At 39.9% G+C, this 19,322-nt stretch overlaps 1 protein-coding gene across 1 annotated transcript in view; it reads right to left on the bottom strand.

Moving 5' to 3' along the window:
* The window catches only part of LOC310965855 (low-density lipoprotein receptor-related protein 1-like), a 106,854-nt gene that overhangs the window by 62,452 nt on the left and 25,080 nt on the right, over positions 1-19,322 (bottom strand). Inside the window, 4 exon segments of the mRNA XM_083939608.1 lie at positions 9,242-9,505; positions 9,621-9,749; positions 10,578-10,697; positions 14,626-14,763. Of these exon segments, the coding sequence (XP_083795734.1) occupies positions 9,242-9,505; positions 9,621-9,749; positions 10,578-10,697; positions 14,626-14,763 (651 nt within the window).

Genomic DNA, 19,322 nt, shown 5'->3' with positions numbered 1-19,322 from the left:
GATCTACTGGCTGGATGAGATGAATGTGCTCAACACCTAGCTGGATATGGAGCCGAGAGGAGAGGACTGACTACCGTTCATGCTAAAAAAAAAAAAACATGTTACCATTACAATCTAATTATTCATAGTATTATTCAGATCTGGAGACAACAAGCAAAACAATTTAACGTTAGAGCTATATCCTTTACACTGCCGTTATTGGTAAATCTGTTATTTAACCTTAGAGCCAGATCAATCAGCATCGCCGATTTAAATATTCAGGGAATGTTTCCATTGTTTTAACAGTTTCAGGAGAAATATGGGCTGTTAAAGACAGAGTTCTTTAACATTTTTCTCAATTCAATTTTGAGACGCACACACGCACGCACGCACGCACGCACGCACGCACGCACGCACGCACGCACGCACGCACGCACGCACGCACGCACGCACGCACGCACGCACACACACACACACACACACACACACACACACACACACACACACACACACACACACACACACACACACACACACACACACACACACACACACACACACACACACACACACACACACACACACACACACACCACACACACACACACACACACACACACACACACACACACACACACACACACACACACACACACACACACACACACACACACACACACACACACACACACACACACACACACACCTTTTCAAAGTTGTAAACATAAACATTCTAAATGTGTCCAAGTTTGATTCCTGTTGCAGTGCATGTAAACGACATTAAACGACGTAATTCTGTTGAAAAGGTCTACATATAAATATATATATATATATATTTTGTTTTTTTACTACCTTGTATTGTTTGTATTTTGTTGTTAAACATCTGAATTGAGGCATGATATTCATTACACAGTCACTATTACTGCTGTACACATCCAAGGAAATGAAACACAACAAATGAAACACTTATATTATATTTTTGTTTCAAGTAAATGTGGAAAGCAGATGAAAGAAAAAATGCAGATGGAAAGGAAGAAAAGGTGAGAAGAAAAGAAAGAAGACAGAGGATAGAGAAAAGAGAGAGAAGGAGAGAAAGAGAGAGAGAGAGAGAGAGAGAGAGAGAGAGAGAGAGAGAGAGAGAGAGAGAGAGAGAGAGAGAGAGGGAGAGGAGAGAGAGAGAGAGAGAGAGAGAGAGAGAGAGAGAGAGAGAAATCCGATTTCCACGAGGGAAACTTGGCTATTGTGCAGCAGCATTTCTGAGGTTTATGGGAATCAGGGGTTGTATTCCCAAAGGTACCTTATTTTTTAACACAGAGTTCTCTGTTTAAATTATTCCAGCTGCCCGACAACACTCTGATTCACTGATTAAGCAATAGGTAAACAAATTGGGTAGAAAAGCGGAGATTGTGCAATATTCAAAAAGTTTACTGAAAGACCAGAAAAAATGAGAGATTTCTGATACCTCCCACTCTCCATTTTCCTCCACCTCAGCTAAGTAGAAATGGTTCTGGCAACCATCTCCTCCAATTCTCTCTGTTCCTCCTCCTCAGTGCATCATCCCCCTATTCCTTCCCTTTGTCTGTTCCCCAGAGACAGTCTGGATTCATTAACTGCAGCTCTGACTGTCTAAAACTATGCTATAAAAAAAACAACACAGCATAATTGAAAAAACAGAAATGGCTGCCGCCTTCATTTTTTCCCCTTCTCTCTTCTAAACAACTTGTTTTCTACATGTTTTCTCGTTCATCTCTCTGCTCCCCGTTGGTCTAAGAAAAAAAACAGCTGAGTGAATAGATAATGTATTTGAAGTGTATTGCTAAATGGAGCAATAGGCAGAGTCTTATTACAATAACTGCTTGTAGGAGTATGAGTAAAGGACATACATCTTAACAGGCACCCACTGCTCGTAATACGCTGCTCACACAGGGGGGATCAATACTGCAGGTCAGTTGTATGACTTTTAAAAAGGAGCTGATATGGTTTTGATACCTCCATACTGTCACTTTTAAAATATGATTGAAGCTTTAACACCCTAATCTCCAAATCCACTCGAGAAACTGTCGCATTCCAAAACACTCCCTCAGGCATCTGGCAAACGCGTCACAACAGAAATGCACAAACAAGACGATAATGGCAAAAACAACAACAAAAAAATAAATGGTGGTTCTGTTAAAGCTACTATCAGGAGTTTTTAACTAGTTATGAAATAGTCTCAATTTAATATGACATGACTGTCACAAGTTACGCTAAGGAGTTAACCAAAAGCCCCTTTCATAGATGCACTGCATACCTGAAAATAGCTAGACATTAACCGGCGGGGCTGTATGTGTGTAATATCATATTCAGTCCGACCGGACATCAAATGGAGTTTACTTTGTTAGCTCCCTAGTACAAAGACTCTCAGAGTGGGCTTACGTGTGAATAGCCACTTATTTTCCAGTGTATCCACAGAATTGAATGGGGGTGTCTGATTTACACAAAGACAGCAACGAAAATGCCTTCTAGTCGTTATAAAATGGAGGAGGGTTGCTTCATAGCCGGTAATCAAAGAAGAGAAGCTCAAGTTTAATGTAGTTCATAATAAATTTAGTGCTACACGCCCATAGATTGCACTTGACTATTAAGTTTGTGTCTATTTTTTTGATAAACTGTAAGTAATGGGACTATACTCATTTTGAAAACGTGGAGTCGGACTCTGCAGCCATCTCAAATTTGGCAACAGATGATGAAAAAATGAAAATATAACCACTTCATTTCGGGTGGTAACGCATTAGTTGATATAGGAAATGTCATTGTAATTCTAAAATCTTATTAGTAATGTTTTATTACTCAAAAGCGCCTCTGTAGTGGTGGTGGGGGGGGGGGGGGGGGGTTAGAGTACGACGTACTGAATGGAGAGAAGATATGAACATATGCTGACTGGCTTGCCTTTTAACAGCGCATGGAGATTTCAGGCCAGTGTCTGTGCACCACACTGTAGCTCAGTGTGCAGGGGAAGCAGGTACTGTAGCTCTTACAGTACAAGCAGGTAGGGGACAGCTCTAGGATCAGGATAAATTCTAATCACTTTGGTGATCACTTAACTATTCATCTAGCACCATCATCAGGTCAAATTTTGAATTTGTCCAATACTTTGGTTTATAATTAACTACCTGCAAAATGCAACGACATTCCCATCGGCCTCAGCTGTACTTGGTGTTTGGTGCTATTAAGCAAATGCTAGAAAGCAACACACTAAACTATGAGGGTAAATGGCAAGTCACACATTGTTAGCCGAGGCCAGCTGTGTCAGTGCTGGAGAATGGTCTGGCTGCATCGCTTATCATTCTGGTATCGAAGAAAAAAACATTCTGAATATTTATTTAAACCAATCACAATCGAACTAGCCGGCAAATGCTAGGCTTTATCCCAACACTATATCAGGTAAGTCAGACTAGTTTATCAGCATGATAGCACCACTGTCCCTAGGTACAGGCTGAGCAGTGATCTTTACATACTATTGAGTATAACACAGTTTCTAATCATAATAAACTACGATATAGAGGCTGTGTATTTTTGTTAATGAAAGTGAAAAGTAGTGACAAAAATAAGTTACAATTTTCAAAGTAACATGACACCACTTTTTTAATGAGTGAGTAAGTGACTGGTATTCTTAGCAAATGGCATGAGACAGACACTGTCATATACAATATAGTATGAGAGTATGTGTTTCATGAAATTTGGAAGAGGACAGTTGAAATTGGAAAAAAAGAGTCAGAGAGAGAGAGAGAGAGAGAGAGAGAGAGAGAGAGAGAGAGAGAGAGAGAGAGAGAGAGAGAGAGAGAGAGAGATGAGGGGAAGGGGCGGCTTGTGTAGATACATCTGCACAACTCATCTGTGGCATACTGAGGTCATGAGTCACTTCAACCACACGCGCATCATTTCCTGTATGTTCACCCCTGCCATTGGTTGCTGCCGTCTCCTTCCATGTTGACTGTAAGCATAAACCTGCTCCTCCTATTTTCTGTCATACTCACACGCCAGCAGACTGTCCAAAAGACAAACTCTGCCGTCTGGGCAGTCGCTCCAGATTATGAGCTGGAACAGATGAGAAAAATCTGCCCTTTTGTATTGCATATTTTTTTGCGCGGACGCCAAGTATTTGAGGTCCCCTGGGTGGTCAGATTTAGATTTTGCTGACATAACTCAAGTCATCATAAACATAAAGGTTTATATTTTTTCTGTTTTTAAAGTACAGGGTTGATTCCGCAAAACAGTCATGTTAGGGAGCAACCAGCATTTTATTTGATTAATCTCTTTAACATGAAATACCTTCAAATGTCATCTGTCTTTTTCTCACTCTCACACATACTGACTATGAAAATATTGTCCCTCGGAAGTGCTTCACCTTTCAATTGCTTCCTTTATTTCAGCAATACAGCTCCAAATCCTTCATCATCAGTCATGCACATCCTGCCCATACTCCTTAATGCAGCTAGTTCTCCATTTTGTCCGTGTGTCCGCACACACATGTGTCTGTCAGGATGTGTGTGTTCATGAGCAATGCAGTGTGTGTGGGTGCATATGCGTATGTGGGGACAGCCGTGGAAAACCCAGCTGAAGCTGCTGGAATTTCCTGCAAATTCTTCTGGTCCTCAAATTGTCGAGTCCAATGAGAGCCGAGGTTCTGGTTAAAGGGGAACTACGCCTATTTTCAAAATTTATACGTGTTATTCCTATGGTCTAAGACAGTCCAAAATATCCCTAAACATGAACAACTCTCCCCCAAATCCAAAAACTAGAGTGCTAAAACTCAAGTTTGTGTTCAAGTATAAAGTCTGGAGTTGCTCCATAGAAGATGAATTTGAAAGATGTTATGGACGACAGTGAGAGTACCCAGGGGAATGTTCTGAGTATACGGGGACATTTTCTGTGTCCAAACTGACAACACTACAATAGAATAAACCTAATTTATTCAGAAAAGAAACAAAATCATTCTCCCATTCATTGTCTATGAAGCAGCTCCAGACTTTATACTTGATGACATCACACATCTTAGAGTGAAATTCTAGTGTTAAATCATCCCAGGCTCTTTTTAGGCAAATACACTGATCAAATAAGCCATTGAGACAATTTTTTTTGTGAACAAACAACTAAGGGAGAAATCCGGGACAGTCGCTAACAGTCGCTAACAGCCAAATGCGGCTAACACGGATAAACTCGGGGCGGCGAGTTGAACGCATTAAAACATCTTTTTTACCCACTAACAATGCTACAAATAAAACCAAACCTCTACCGAAGCACCAACAACGTAGTATGGTAACAATGACTTTATTTAAAAAGTGTTTTGAAAGACTTACCTACTGACCCCGGTACCAGCTGCTCCATTCGAGTCAATTACGCAAAACACAGGCAGTTTGGTGAAATATCTTTACCTCCAGTCTATCCAGAGTCAGTTGCTGCACTGGTGGAATGGCATTCTTCTTCAAGAACGCTTTTTTTGAGAAGCTCTCCTAGAAATTATGAAGTCGCCCGGTAATCCCTCTGCGTAAGCGTTAACAGTGTCTTAATGTCCAGATTCAAAACAATAAGCCACTGGTTTATCAGAGCACTGTCATTGTACCGCAATGGCAGCCAATGAAAAGTTTCTTGGTTGTAAGCTTTAATTTTTGTTTAGCAGCCGGGAAAGATACAAACACGAACCATTCTGTCTCTCTTCACTTCAAGTTGCAGGCAAGTTGGCTTTACCTGTGCGTCTTCCGGCAACACAAGCCTCCTGACCCCTGACCTCTCACGTGACATTTCAGCGCTGCAGGAAAGATGCTGTGGGACTCTTCCACACCTTTTACCATCTATTATTAACTTATATTTCACCAAACTATCAAACCACAAGGTTTACGTGTTTTACTGGAATAAATCACCAATGGGCTCCTTCCTTTTGGATTGCATTTGTAATCTACTTGAATGGACTTTACTACGAGAGGAGCTGGTATCAGCCGAGAAGGTAAGTCTTTCAAAACACTCTTTTAATAAAATGTGTCTTTACTAACTACGTTGTTGGTGCTTCAGTTGATGTGTCAGGACTCTTATCGTGCTACTGCAGAGGTTTGGTGTTATTTGGAGCAGTATTAGTGGTTAAAAAATGTGTTCATCTCGCCGTCCCGAGCTTATCCGTGTTAGCCACATCTGGCTGTAAGCGACTGTTAGTGATTTCTCCGTTAGTTTTTCCTGGACAAAGAAAATTGTCTCCATGGCTTATTTGATGAGTGCATTTGCCTAAAAAGGGCCTGGGATTAATTTACACCGGAATTTCATTTTAAGACGTACTTCTTAATTTAGGTGGTGTTCCCCTTTAAATCTGAATGAATACAGCAACAGGAGTAGAAAAGTCTGGCTGCAAAAGTTAAGATTCTGGGATAGGATGGAATGTTTGTATATTTTCAAACCAATTAAAATCTTCTTGGGTGCACTAAGCCTCAGATGCAGCCACAGTGCCCTTGCTAAACAGACAGCAGAGATATAGCGGAAGGCGAGGAACATGCTGGCTGAAGTTATTTGCCAATGGCAGGCTTTATCCTAGCAGTCTACATCTGCTTTGTTAGACAGCAGCAACAGTGATGGGAGGTTGTTATGATGTCTTTTTTTCCTGCATGAGCCCGATTGATGACGCAATACGCTGTGTATGTGCTAATAACAGATGTGGCCTTAGCAAGGCTCAAAACAGACAGAGAGGTACATCAGGCTCAATCTTCCTCTTATTACCGTGAGGGACACAAAATGTTTACCTTGCACAGCAGCTGGATTCTTGTGATATCACACGATCACATGAGAATCAGAGGATCACATTTCATATGAAAACCCATCTTGTCAGGCTTCAAGAAATGTGTTTGTGTTTCAAGCCACAGTGTTTCAGCCAATCACGCTGCAATAGCATCTATTATATCACAACTGGAGAGCATTTCTTTATTAAAAGAAGAGCAAAGAACGGCATTGAAGGCTTTTTTTCTAGATGGAAAAGATGTTTTCTCTTCTGCCAACTGACTTCGGCTCCCTGTGATAGATAGATGTTTCATCCAATCAGCCATCAGGTATGTTTAGCAAGGGCCTGCCGTGTCCAATGACGGCTTCTTAGATAGTCCTGTGTCAGGTTAGCAAAATGCCACATGCATGCATATTTTTATTGTCCGGAGCATGCCTGATATCATCTGTTTTGAAATGATGATATTTTGAAATGACAGTTACACCGTAGAGCTGCCTGACCGTCATCATTCAGCCTTCTCATTTTCTCTGATGGTCTGTGCTGAGAAAATCATTTCTGTCATGTCAATGCATCCTTTAGTCACATGGAAAAGGGATGGGAGCTGAGATGGGCCGCTGCATACTGAGTAGATGTGATCGGTCACAACGCTTGTACGCACAAAGCAGAGAAAGAGAAAGGAGAGGAATCAAGCTAAGTTATACCATTCCAAATAATGATAGTAATTCTGAATTATACCCATTTTACAGTGTTGTGTAAATAGCAGAGAGTGGAGTTAAGGGATTGTGGAGCGAACCAGGAATGACAGGGCAAAGAATATGAACATAATGACTGAGTGAGAAATAAAATGTTGTTTTCATTTAAAGCAATGTCCTTTAATTAATGTTTGCAGACAAGTATGACAATGCAGATAATTATAAACCATCTATCAGCCAACTTCCTAAAGGATACAATGACGTATTCCTGCGGGGAAAAAAAAGTTTTTTTTTCTGCAGCTGCTTTCCGTCTGATTCACAGTGTAGACAAGCTGCCCAAAAACAGGTTGCAACACTGCTAGGAACTTTGAGCAAAGCAGTGATAAACAGAGGGAGGGGAAGCGGGTGTGGACAATTTAGAGCTGCACGTCTTTACTCAAGAGCTTGCATGTACACACGTTTGCACTCAAACCACGCTCCTTAGATCTTTGAGGTCTGTCTTTTAGTTTCGTTTTTACAGGAGAAAAGACTCTTTCTGAAACGAAACTTAAGCCATGGAAAAACACAGCTGCTTTTAATGTGCTGCCACAATATCTCTGACTCGCAGTCTGCATTCAGTTTTGGCTACATTTTTGGACATTTTTTCCTCCACCTGTTTACATTTGAAAGCGAGAGACATTTGATTTCACTCAGACCAACAAGTTGAGCCAAATCGCCATCTGCAAAGGATGCAAACCAGACAAAAAGAATAGTTCAAGGTGAGGATCAGCCAAGGCATGAGCCAAAGAAGAAAATATACCTGAAAACATCTGGTTCTTTATAGACGTGACCACGAAAAGCCAACTATTCGATCTCAGTCGAATCCCGGAAAATGTGGTTAGGAAACAAAGGTAGTATAAGTACAATTGTTGGATTTCTCATAAATAAATCATAAATCCTGAAATATAGCCTATTTTGGAATAATACGATACTCAGAGCATTCACATAAGAAGGTTGCATGAGCGGAGTGCTAAATATGACGATTGTGTCAAAATCAGCAGGGGGAGGAGCTTAGAAACAACTGTCTGCTTGCAGCTCTCTCTCTCTCTCTCTCCTATGTAAAGCCTATTTCTAGTGAATATATTTTGAATGTGCTCTGTTTGTGTTTTGAAATACTGCTAGCCGGCTTGAGTTATAGTTTCCCAGGTCCTCCTGCTGAAGGAGCTGTAGGGGAAATGCCTGCTGTGCTGCTTTTTTCTGTATTCTCATCTTTACGCATCTACTGTGCTATCAAGTCTCAGCTTCTGTGCAAGACCTGCATGAAAAATGGAAGTATGAAATGGACTTTTCTGAGTGAAATGCTATACAAGTACAAAATGTGACAATCACATTACTGTACAACAATACAATGCATTGTAAATTATGTTTTCTGGAGAGTGGAGAAGTCTGCGTTTTTCACCGTATGAAATTTCCATAATAGCAAAACCTTCAACCACAACCAGAAATTTGTGCATGAAAAAAGCATTGACACATTGCTGTGCAGCCACAGGTGGTGTACAGTGTTTTCTTCTGGCCTTACCACATGAGCTAATAGAATCTGCAGTGAAATAAACAAATCAGCTTATATATGGCCTCCACGAATAAAATATTCCGCTACCTAACAATTCACATACACACACAAATACACATACTTTGACTTGTTGCGGCGTGAGGCAACAATTGCTGTTGTTGCATTATATATAATGCAGAGCTAGACTGTGTGTACTGGCCTGTGCAGATCATACTTGGCTTTAGAAATGTACCAGGGTGAAGTTGAATGCTGCTGAGGCTGCTGCTGCTGCGGGGTACTCACGGTGCAAGCTGAGGGAGATGTTGATGACTCTCTCCTCTGTGAAGCTCTTCAGATTTGGGATCTTGGCACATTTAAGGTGTGTAGATGAGGGGGTGTCTCCTACATGGATCCAGCACACAGTCTCCTGGGCGTAGAGGAAGTCCATGGCTGTGGTTTGTTTGGTGCTTGTGGACAGCAGGCTGTGAACCGTGGTGCCGCTCAGGGAAGTGGCTTGGATATTCTGGGAATTGGCGATCAGCAGGACAGGCAGACGGTCTACAGGCACTGGAACATAACATGAGCGCAACTAATGGTTAAGCAGGAGGAACGTTACCAGAACATCCACACATTCTTAAATTCAGATCACATTAAGCTCCTGCTGTAGTCTGCTGGAACTTACCATTCTTGGCCTTGCATGAGCGGTTGTCTGGCTGGGACAAGTAGCCCTCCACACAGGAGCAGGTGTAGGAGCCTTCAGTGTTGGTACAGGATTGACTGCAGGTCCCGTACAAACTGCACTCGTCAAAATCTGAACCACAGAAGCCACAGATGGTCTTATTATAGCAAATAAACTCTAATTCAGAAATTGGTTTGAACTGAAAATACAATAAAAACTAAGAAATATCGCCAGATGGGACATAAAAAAAGTTGATTCAACTTTACAAACTAACTACTACTGCTCAGTTAATTTTTGCCAAAATATGTTACTTATTCATTAAACTTGGATTGTTGCACAAAATAACATTATAATATCAGTAAGGTATCCAAGCGTTGCTCATTGATGCTAGTGACTCCTCTATAATATCAATGCTGCTAAGATATTAAAGTTTCTAAACAGGTGTGCACCTGTGCAGCTTTGAATGCTAAAAGACCTTTAGTACTGATGTGGAGTTACAAGACAATGTAAGCACATAAGCTTATGTTTAGTGTTGACGCTACATTTTGTCATTGCTGACTGTTTGCCACTCCATGCAGAAATAAAATACAAAGAACAACTCAATAACATTTCTGGAAATTTTCCAGAAACTTTCCATGGGAAGTTAAGCTGGGGACTTTTTGAAATAGTCTTAAAAAATTTGGCCTCAATAGTTATAGAAATCAACTGTGCAAGTGATGGAGGAATGCCCAGTCTATGTAGGTGATGTGGCATCAACACCCCTGCAGTACCAGTTTGCTAGGTCATGTCCCTGTTAAGGGCCAACCTTCAATTTTGAAAATCCCAGGGTTATTCACATTTATTCCCATAAATTCTTGTTAATTCCCATGGAAAGTTTCCAACTTTGAAAATTCCTGGAATTTTGAAACTCTACTACTGACCAACAGCAGGTATGGGTGGCCTTTGCTTAGAGGAACTCACCTTTGCATGTCTTTCCATCTGGGCTGATTTCATAACCACTCTTACAGTAACAAGCAGGCCCTGCTGGAGTTACCGCACAGTTTTCCTGACAACCCATGAGTGTGCAATTGGATATAAATTCTAGAGGGAGACAAATGAGGGGAGGGGGACAGAAGCTAGGAGTGAGTTTTTTTGAGTAATTGGCGTAGGAAGACAGGAAGAAGACAGACTTTGTGTACAGTATAAAGGATTGACTTAAGACATACATACAGTGTTTATTGATGTTTTTTTCCTGTTACTGACAATGTTACTGGGCTGAAAACTCTTTAGCACTTCTAAGAGCAGGTGGATTTGTGCATAAATCTGGATGAATCATTCAACACACAACTATCAACCCACAGATTGCTGTATACTGTGATCAAGCATTTAATTTGCCCTGCTGCTGGGTACTATCTTGCAGAAGACACAATGACACGCTTGCCTGTAGGTGACAGGAGCAGGTGAAGCTGCCATTGACTATTTACATCTCAACAGGGTGCTGAAGTGCATAAATATTTGATGTGTCTGGATTAATTGCTGAACTATACTCTCGACGGACTCCTGATGATGAGGCACATCTGAATAATGAGTAGAAAACATTCAGTCAGCTCAGTTACCCATCAACTCATCATTAGTGTTAGAACTAGATAAGTTCTAACACCTAGATAAGGTTGAATTTAGTGTGACTTTCAGAAACAGACAACATCTAAAGAGTTCCAAGATCTGTCCCTGAAAACAAAACAAAAAAAACATTTATTTAACCAAAATGTGTCACAGATGAGAGTGACTAGTTCACAATTGACGAGTGGATCTTACTATGTGAACAGCAGCCCGGTACAAAAGCAGCAGAGATCCAAAATAACAAAATCAGAAGTGCTAGAAATGGCAACAATTACAGCAGGTCAAGGGAATGCTACTACAGTGCCACTACTGTACAAACACCATTCTTTTACAATAAATGTTTGAACTAAAAATAGTTATATAAACACAGAAGTTTGAACATTAAAGTTTAAGTCCGGCATAAATGCACTCCATGGTCTTTTTCGGCATGAATATACAAACAATAAGCAATCGAGACAGTTTTTTTCATTGTTCTACTAATAACAGAGAAACCCCAAGAGTTGCTAGCAGCCAGACATAGCTAACACTGAGTACCTCAGTGCAGTGCGATGACCGCATCCAAAACTGCCTTTTTTAACCACTAATATTACTCAAAATAGCATCAAACCTCTGCAGTAGAATGATAAGAGTCCCTTCACATAAAACAAAGCACCAACAAGTTTGTTTTTTCAAAAGAGTGTTTTTAAAACCTTACAAGCCTTAGCAGAAGGCTAGATCCGTGTTGACAGGCATCCTAAATAAGTTGATTACCAAATGCACTGGAGTTCAGCTCTACACTTTCCGCCTTTAACTGAACTCCAGTGAGTTCAGCACACTGCCCCAAGCTACTTAGTGTTAGCCATGTCTGGTTGCAACAACTCTCCGGGATTTCTCTGTTAATAGTTGATCAGCGACAAAAAATTTCCAGCTGGCTTATTTGATGTTTATTCATGCCAAAAAGACCATGGGGTCCATTTACACCGGACTTTAACTTTAATGTAAACATGTTTTGGTAGGAACCTCAAATACAAGTATGAGCCTGAAAATGAGGATAATATGGAGGCCTTTAAGTGATGCCAAGTTGGATTGTTCCTACGTAAAACAAATATAAAGTCTGTAAGGCCAGAGACACAGTAGAAATCAACAAATACACTCATAATTTATATCTCCCCACTAACCAAGACCATCTTCGAGACTACACACAGATCATATATAGAGGGGCACAAACACAACACAGTACAATCACACCTTCCAGTCAGCTGACCGATGGAATTTTCAGAGTTTTCAACAGAGCGCGGCACATCCTGTGAGATATAAATCAAGACGCGGTGAGTCATAGTCAAACAGACACAGTCATGTCAAACCAGGCTGAGATCTATCATTCACAAGTGATTCACTCTGCCCAGAAAACACCGGCAGACAATCCACACTAACACAACACCTCCGGGGAGAGAGAGGAGGGATCAAAAATCTCTCTCACAACACTTTCAATATTAAAGAAACGAAGGCCTAGAGTTTGGTTGCAATACTCTACTGTGCATATTATATTTCTGCACTATAGGAATTAAAGTTAAACTTGAGCCCTGAACAGCTCCCAACAGCGATGACTGCTGAGCAAAAAAAAATGCTAAACCATGCAAAAAAAGCCAATTTCTCTCTTCTTTAGCTATTATCTAAGACTTTTACGTGAACTGTTCTGTATGAGAATAAACACTAGATGATTTACTCAGGTGCCATGCTGCCAATCCCCATACAATGCACTGAATATTATAGACAAGTACACAAGTCTGTCTGCTGCACTCCAGAGACTTGCTGGGGCAACCACAGTTCAAATTACACACATGCCCAGAATTTTCCAAAACAAGTCCGAGCACCGAACAACCGAGATGTCTTTAGAAAACCAACATGGGCAACAATGTAAACAAGCAGCCGTGACACATACCACAGCATATTTATTTTGAGCAAAGAAAAGTACAGAAAATTGTTCTGTTTCGGTTCAGAATGCAAACCAGTCATATCAATCAGATGACCCCTGGACTGGACCACATAACCCCTAAGAAAACAGAAGACGTCAACAAGAACTATTTATGTTACAGACACAGATATACTCAAAAATCCTAACTCTACTAATACTAACTAACTCTAACTTTTAAGGGATAGGTTGGATTCTTTTAAATGCGGTTGTATGAGGAATTTATCCAGTGTATTACCTACAGTAGTTGACAGTCAGGAGTTATTGTGTGACTTTGATTAATCTGAACTAACTCTTTAAAACACCAGTCACACAATAACAGAAACTAACTGATCAAGGCAGCGGTAGACTGGCAACTCCTGTGTTTTGTGAGGTAAAATTACTGTTTTTGTGGTGGCTTTGAAGAGAGCACACACGGATATAACGGAAAGGGAAAGGGAAGTATGACGGTTGAATGTAAAGCGGTGAAATTACAGCAAATGCCAAAACCGATATAGATTCATCCGAGTCCACTCTCACCTGAAAGCCTGAAAGTGCATGAAAATTTGATGCCCTTAACCCAGCCTCTCCCCATGTTTCTTTAATAAATATTTTATCACAGTTCAGTTTTTTTTTGTTTCACTGAAGGTGTAGTGGGCGATTGAAAAAATATATATATTTTGTCTTGGAGAATGGAAAGCTGCCCACCTCAGTAAGGATAAGAATGAAAGATTGACACTCAGGAGAGGAAGGTATGGCCAGCTTAGATATTTAATTCTGCAAACTACCAATCAAAATGGCAGAGCTTCGGGGTTAAAATAATGAGTTTGCCTAAGATTCTCATCTGTTGGATTTTGTACAGGCCAGAGGTGAGAAAGGCAGTTTTGGCATCTATCAAGCAAAATGGTAATACAGCATGACTTTACACTTACACGGTACATATTGGTGATGCAGCAGTAAAGATGCCTCTTGGCTCTTTAAACCTATATGACCTGTGTTAGGATTGAGACACAAAGTAGCTTGATGGACAGTATTTGATAGTCTGTCATCAGTCGTGTTTCTCTGCTAACTTTTTGACAGACATGACCAATTCCAATTCCAAATAGAGGAAGTCCTCAGTTCCCATAGACCTTCACCCTCTGTAATAATCCATCTATCTAGTGAACTTTTGCACAATAAAGTTCTATTTTCTCTCAGCATGGTCAACTTGATCAGCACATTTCTGTAAAAAGGCATTACATTCTTCAGGCTCATCATGAATTACTTCCTAGTTTTCGGGTTTCAAAATGACAACTTCCCTAATTTAATGTGGTTAAAGAATGAATTAATGGCCTACTTGCTCCTGTCAGACTCCGTACTCCCAGTTCTTTCATATGGACAGGATGTACGATTGCAAGAACTGTATTATTTACCTGCACGCTCTTTCATATTCATATTGCATATTCCCAAAATGTGTGTGTCTGTGTGTGACAGTGATACCTCTGCAGTGTGGTCCCTCATCCCAGCCGTCAGTACAGTCTGGAGCCCCGTTGCACAGTTTGCTCATGTGGATGCAGAGCTCTGTTCCTCCACATTGGTACTCGTTGGGAGGGCACCTTGATATGGTACTGTGTGGACCTGAGGAAGACACACACACAATTATGCCAGACTGAAAAGTAATAATCCTTATAAATTAATAAATATATTTTGCTACTTTACATATTTTAAAATGCAGCCTCTTTTCAGTTCATGAAACCCTCAGAAACTCTACATTGACATTAATGTGATATTTTTCGTGCTGTGTGTCCAAACTGCTGTCACCACTGTTCAAGTCTACGGCTCTGAGATGACCAACAAATTATATACCTGTCGGAGACAGTGGTTGTATTTGTTTACGGGTACTTCTAAGCTCACTAATTAATTAACACATTCAATCTTGTGTGTTTATTTCATATAAGAACTTTTTGATAACTTTTCAAGAATCTGCCTAAACCCTGGTTCTGTTATTGTTTCCCATTAATTGATAATACATAATAAATTATTATTATATATATATATCTATAATAATTTTCTACATGGGTCCTTTCATATCTTGATAATGATATGTATGATGATTTAGTATATTCCCTTGTAATTAAATAAATAAATAGTCGATGTGAAATTACAACATTTTAAAGCCCATTTTTGTTTACTCCTGTGTGAATTTAATATGTAACAAATGAAAAATACTAAGTATTTTCTCGTTATTAAGAACGTTTGTGCAAAATATATATATAAATATATATTCATATCAGACTTTCTGAAAAAGCTTGAATGTGCTTGTTTTTATCAACTGAGATGATGTAAATGTGTATCACGATATCAAGATATGTGATTTCATCACGATACGATTCCACTGAAAGATGATAAATAAACATATTAAATTATCACCAGGCCCTGACGGTGATTAGAGACTAGAGATTATTCAAACATATGATCAGCTAAAATTGTTCTTTCTGCCTGGGGTTGACATTCTCAGCAGGTAGAAATACAATTGCAATGACATGCCAAAATGGATATCAAAACTGCACTGTACCGCGTCGTCGGTGGACACAGCACCAGCACCGAGATTAATCTTGCCCTGAGATCTTTGTCATATGCCTTCTCCCTTAGTCTCTTTCATCAATTTTGTGTTGACTTTAAACTGTTCAATAAAACAAAAATTCTTTAAAAGGAATCATTATTATTAACACTGCCCTTTCATCCTGCCAGTGGGTGATGTATTTTTCAGACTGAAGCAGGAGAGCTCAGAAATATTTCTCTACCATCTCTGTCAGTGAGTGCACATCAAGCATAATTGTGTATGGCAAAATTGTTGTGGGTCTCATCACAAACTATTTTGCGCCCAGATACAAAACAAATCAAAAAACCTGCAGCAAAAAATCTGGCTAAGTCAATAGGCCAACTTAGTCCTATCATATGAACTCAAAAACAACCTTGAATATCATCCGACAATTAAAGGACAACAACATAGGACATTTCTCCATGTGGCAATCAAATACTCTTATGGTCTTAAAAACATTCCTGACTAACAGATGTAAAACTGTAATAAAAAAAAAAAATGCACTTGTAAGGAGTGAGGCATCTGTTTAGACCATCACTTCATAACTTAATTCATAATTAGGTTAGGTTTTTTTTTGTTTCGAACATGTGAGAACCAAGTGTATCCAAGTGTATATACTCACATGGACCATCATAATCACATACAGTACACATTTTATTACGTTATAGCCTTATTCCAAATTGTATTAAATTAATCTCTGTCCTCAAAATTCTACACATAATGCCCCATTATGACCATGTTAAAAAAGTTTTCTTGAGAGTTTTGAAAATGTATTAAAATTAAAAAACAAAGAAATCAAATTTACGTAAGTATTCACAGCCTTTACCATGAAGCTCAAAATTGAGCTCAGGTGCATCCTGTTTCCACTGATCATCCTTGAGATGTTTCTACAGCTTAAATGGAGTCCACCTGTGGTAAATCCAGTTGATTGGACATGATTGGGAAAGGCACACACCTGTCTAGGTCCCACAGTTGACTGCATGTCAGAGCGCAAACACCAAGCATGAAGTCAAAGGAATTGTCTGTAGACCTCAGAGACAAAATTGTCTCGAGGTACAAATCTTGGGAAGGATACAGAAAAATATCTGCTGCTTTGAATGTCCCAATGAGCACAGTCGCCTCCATCATTCGTAAATGGAAGAAGTTTGGAACCACCAGGACTCTTCCTAGAGCTGGCCGGCCATCTAAATTGAGCAATCAGGGGGAGAAGGGCGTTGGTCAGGGAAGTGATAAAGAACCCGATGGTCACTCTGTCAGAGCTCCAGCGTTCCTACGTGGAGAGAGGAAAACCTTGCAGAAGGACAACCATCTCTGCAGCAATCCACCAATCAGGCCTGTATGGCAGAGTGGCCAGGCGAAAGCCACTCCTTAGTAAAAGGCACAAGGCAGCCCGTCTGGAATTTGCCAAAAGGCACCTGAAGACTGTCTGTCTGTCTGTAAGCATGTTTTGGAGACTATTGTAGTGTAATTTTCATAAACTGTCTGCAAGAACACCAGAAAGGCAGATTCCTTTCCATGCACCGTACCAAGTTCTGATTCTAAAATTATTTCGTTCCAAGACAGCAGGCATGTGTTTCTGCATTTGTTTCCCAAAGCAAGCTGTTGTGTTCCTTTTTCTTGTTTCCCAACACGTCAGCCTCCCCCTTCTCATCCATCACGGATTAACATTCATCTTTTCTTCTTGCCAATTTAGCAAGCTGAACCGCGAGGCAGACATTCAAAGAACCATTATGGAAGCGAAAGAGAAAACAAGCAGGACCTGCTAACACACCATTATCCTAGTTAGAACTGGCCAAATTACTACTTTCACGACACCTCCAGCGTACACACATCCATCTTAGAGCCAACAATAAGCATGCCAGTGTATTGGCATGCACGCCTGGTATGGTAGTAGTATGTGCTAAGAGAGGACTTTGGAAAACATTTTCATCTTCAATGAAAATTAGTTTGACCAGAACAGCTCCCTCCATAGAAATCTATGAAGCTTTAACTGGAAATATGTGAATGTACTGCTAAAAAAAACATAACTGGACAACTAGCAAGGGCTTTACTACTTAATGACCCGACTTATTCCTTAACTCTTTTTTGGATGAAGTTCTCTGCCTCGTGACTCCGGTCTTTCACCCACAAAAAGAACAATGACTCAGCACAACTTCTGTCCTTTACGTCCAGTTAGTCCATGTGTTGCCAACAACTGTGCCCTCTATGTCCAAACTGCTGTCACCACTGTCCAAGCGGATTGCTGTGAGATGACTGATGAACTATATACCCGTCGGAGACAGTGATTGTATTTTGGCACAGTAAATAAAATGTATGTAATCTGCTTACGGGTAATTCTAAAGCTCACTAATTAACTAACACATTCCATCTTGTGCTTTTATTTCATAAAGGCTACAATCCGCATAGTATAAGAATAATTTCTGGTGTCAAGAGGAATAACGTTCTCTAACTATTGGCGACCAGTTGCCTGGCAACCTAGCAGTGAGAGCAAGACTCAAGGAAGTCCCTGAGCTTGGCTGATAGTCTCAACGTAGCAACAACCAAGAGACAACATGTTAATTCTAGTCAGCATTAGAGGTGGTAGAAGACATGTCTTTGGACTTTGAAGAGAACAGCCTTGCTGTTTCCCCACTGGTTCAAGTCTTTATATTATATAGATTTATTGACGTGGCATCCAAGGTAGAAACTACTCACACAAGTACACATTACATAATTATGTAAAATAAATATTTTATCAAAATCCAAGATGAAAGAGAACAAAAGAAGAAAGACAACAAACTACAAAAAAGAGGAAAACGATAAATCAGAAACAATGTTAATTAATGTTAACAATAATGGCAACACTAAATCTAAATAGTCAGTAATATTTTTGATACAGCTCAAAAATAGAAGCACTAAAAACAGCATAGACATATATGTCTTTATGCTGCTAAACAATCTAATCCCTTGCTAGCTCAATTTTAATAATTTAGCCAGTAGAAATTAAAGTGGTATTGATCTTCTCATGTAAGGATTTAGGATTTTATTAGGACCCCCATTAACTGATTCAGAACAGAGGCTACCCTTCCTGGGGTCCACAAAAAACAAATGAGACACTTGCAAACAAAACAACAAATGATATTAAAATCAGAAAAGTACTTACATACTGTACATAGCACTTACATATAGTAACATTAACTAAATTCATAAGCACAATAATATACCAGTACAAATAAAGTCAAATATTACAACATACTCCTATAAAAATAGAATTAAAAATAACTACCAGTAGATGTGATGGGCTCACACCAGTCGTGGCCCTACTTCCTACCCTCCTACTTATGGCACCCCTGATTGGACCACACCCATCTTCAAACTTAATCCTCATTTTGATCTCCACTACAAACCTGTAAAGTTTTGTGACTGTATCTTGCAAAAAAAAGTGAAAAAAAGCTCCAATACGCCTCTGTGGTATGGTAAATGTGTCTCCAGAACCACATTTTGCCATGATCACACACACACACACACACACACATACAGCAACACACACACACTTACAGCAACACACACGCGCACACAAAATATATAATTTCTTTTTATAACTGAAAAGTAGATA

The sequence above is a fragment of the Echiichthys vipera genome (assembly GCF_963691815.1).
Source record: "Echiichthys vipera genome assembly, chromosome: X".
Taxonomy (NCBI): domain Eukaryota; kingdom Metazoa; phylum Chordata; class Actinopteri; order Perciformes; family Trachinidae; genus Echiichthys; species Echiichthys vipera.
The sequence above is the reverse complement of the archived record's forward strand: the minus strand, read 5'-3'. Positions and strand labels throughout refer to the sequence as shown.